At 43.0% G+C, this 358-nt stretch overlaps 1 protein-coding gene across 2 annotated transcripts in view; it reads right to left on the reverse strand.

The window, feature by feature from the left end:
- Positions 1-6: 6 nt before the first annotated feature.
- LOC110454176 (anoctamin-6-like) overlaps positions 7-358 on the reverse strand; it is a 7,921-nt gene continuing 7,569 nt past the window's right edge. For both annotated transcript variants that reach the window (XR_002463350.1, XM_021503552.1), the window contains one exon: positions 7-105. Coding sequence is in view for 1 of the 2 variants with exons in the window: in XM_021503552.1 (XP_021359227.1) it covers positions 59-105 (47 nt within the window). In the remaining variant the exon portion in view is untranslated. The remainder of the gene's footprint in view (positions 106-358) is intronic.

A 358-nucleotide genomic window follows, 5' to 3' on the forward strand; every position in this document is an offset into this window, starting at 1 on the left:
CATTTGTAAGCATCCAATCGGATCTCAAAGATGTTGTTGATAAGAGCAAACAAAGGAGCTAATGGAAAACAGCCACGAAAATGGTGACAAATCCATACTGGATCACTGTCAAAGGAACGGAAATTATGATTAAACAGACACAGACTACTATTTGGGCTACAAGAACAGAAAGTCCTGATGCAATGATGTTGATTATTAACGGGTTTGGGTGGCACAGTGGATAGTGCACTAGTCTTTCACAAAGACGGCTGGGTTTTGATTCCCCTGATTGGAGGTGAACAGGTATTGGGTCACCTGCCCCACCATGTGGAGTTTCTCTGAGTACTCTGGTTTCCTCCAACAGTAAGACTCTATGTTC

The sequence above is a fragment of the Mizuhopecten yessoensis genome, unplaced genomic scaffold (assembly GCF_002113885.1).
Source record: "Mizuhopecten yessoensis strain PY_sf001 unplaced genomic scaffold, ASM211388v2 scaffold7713, whole genome shotgun sequence".
NCBI classification, from domain to species: Eukaryota; Metazoa; Mollusca; class Bivalvia; order Pectinida; family Pectinidae; genus Mizuhopecten; species Mizuhopecten yessoensis.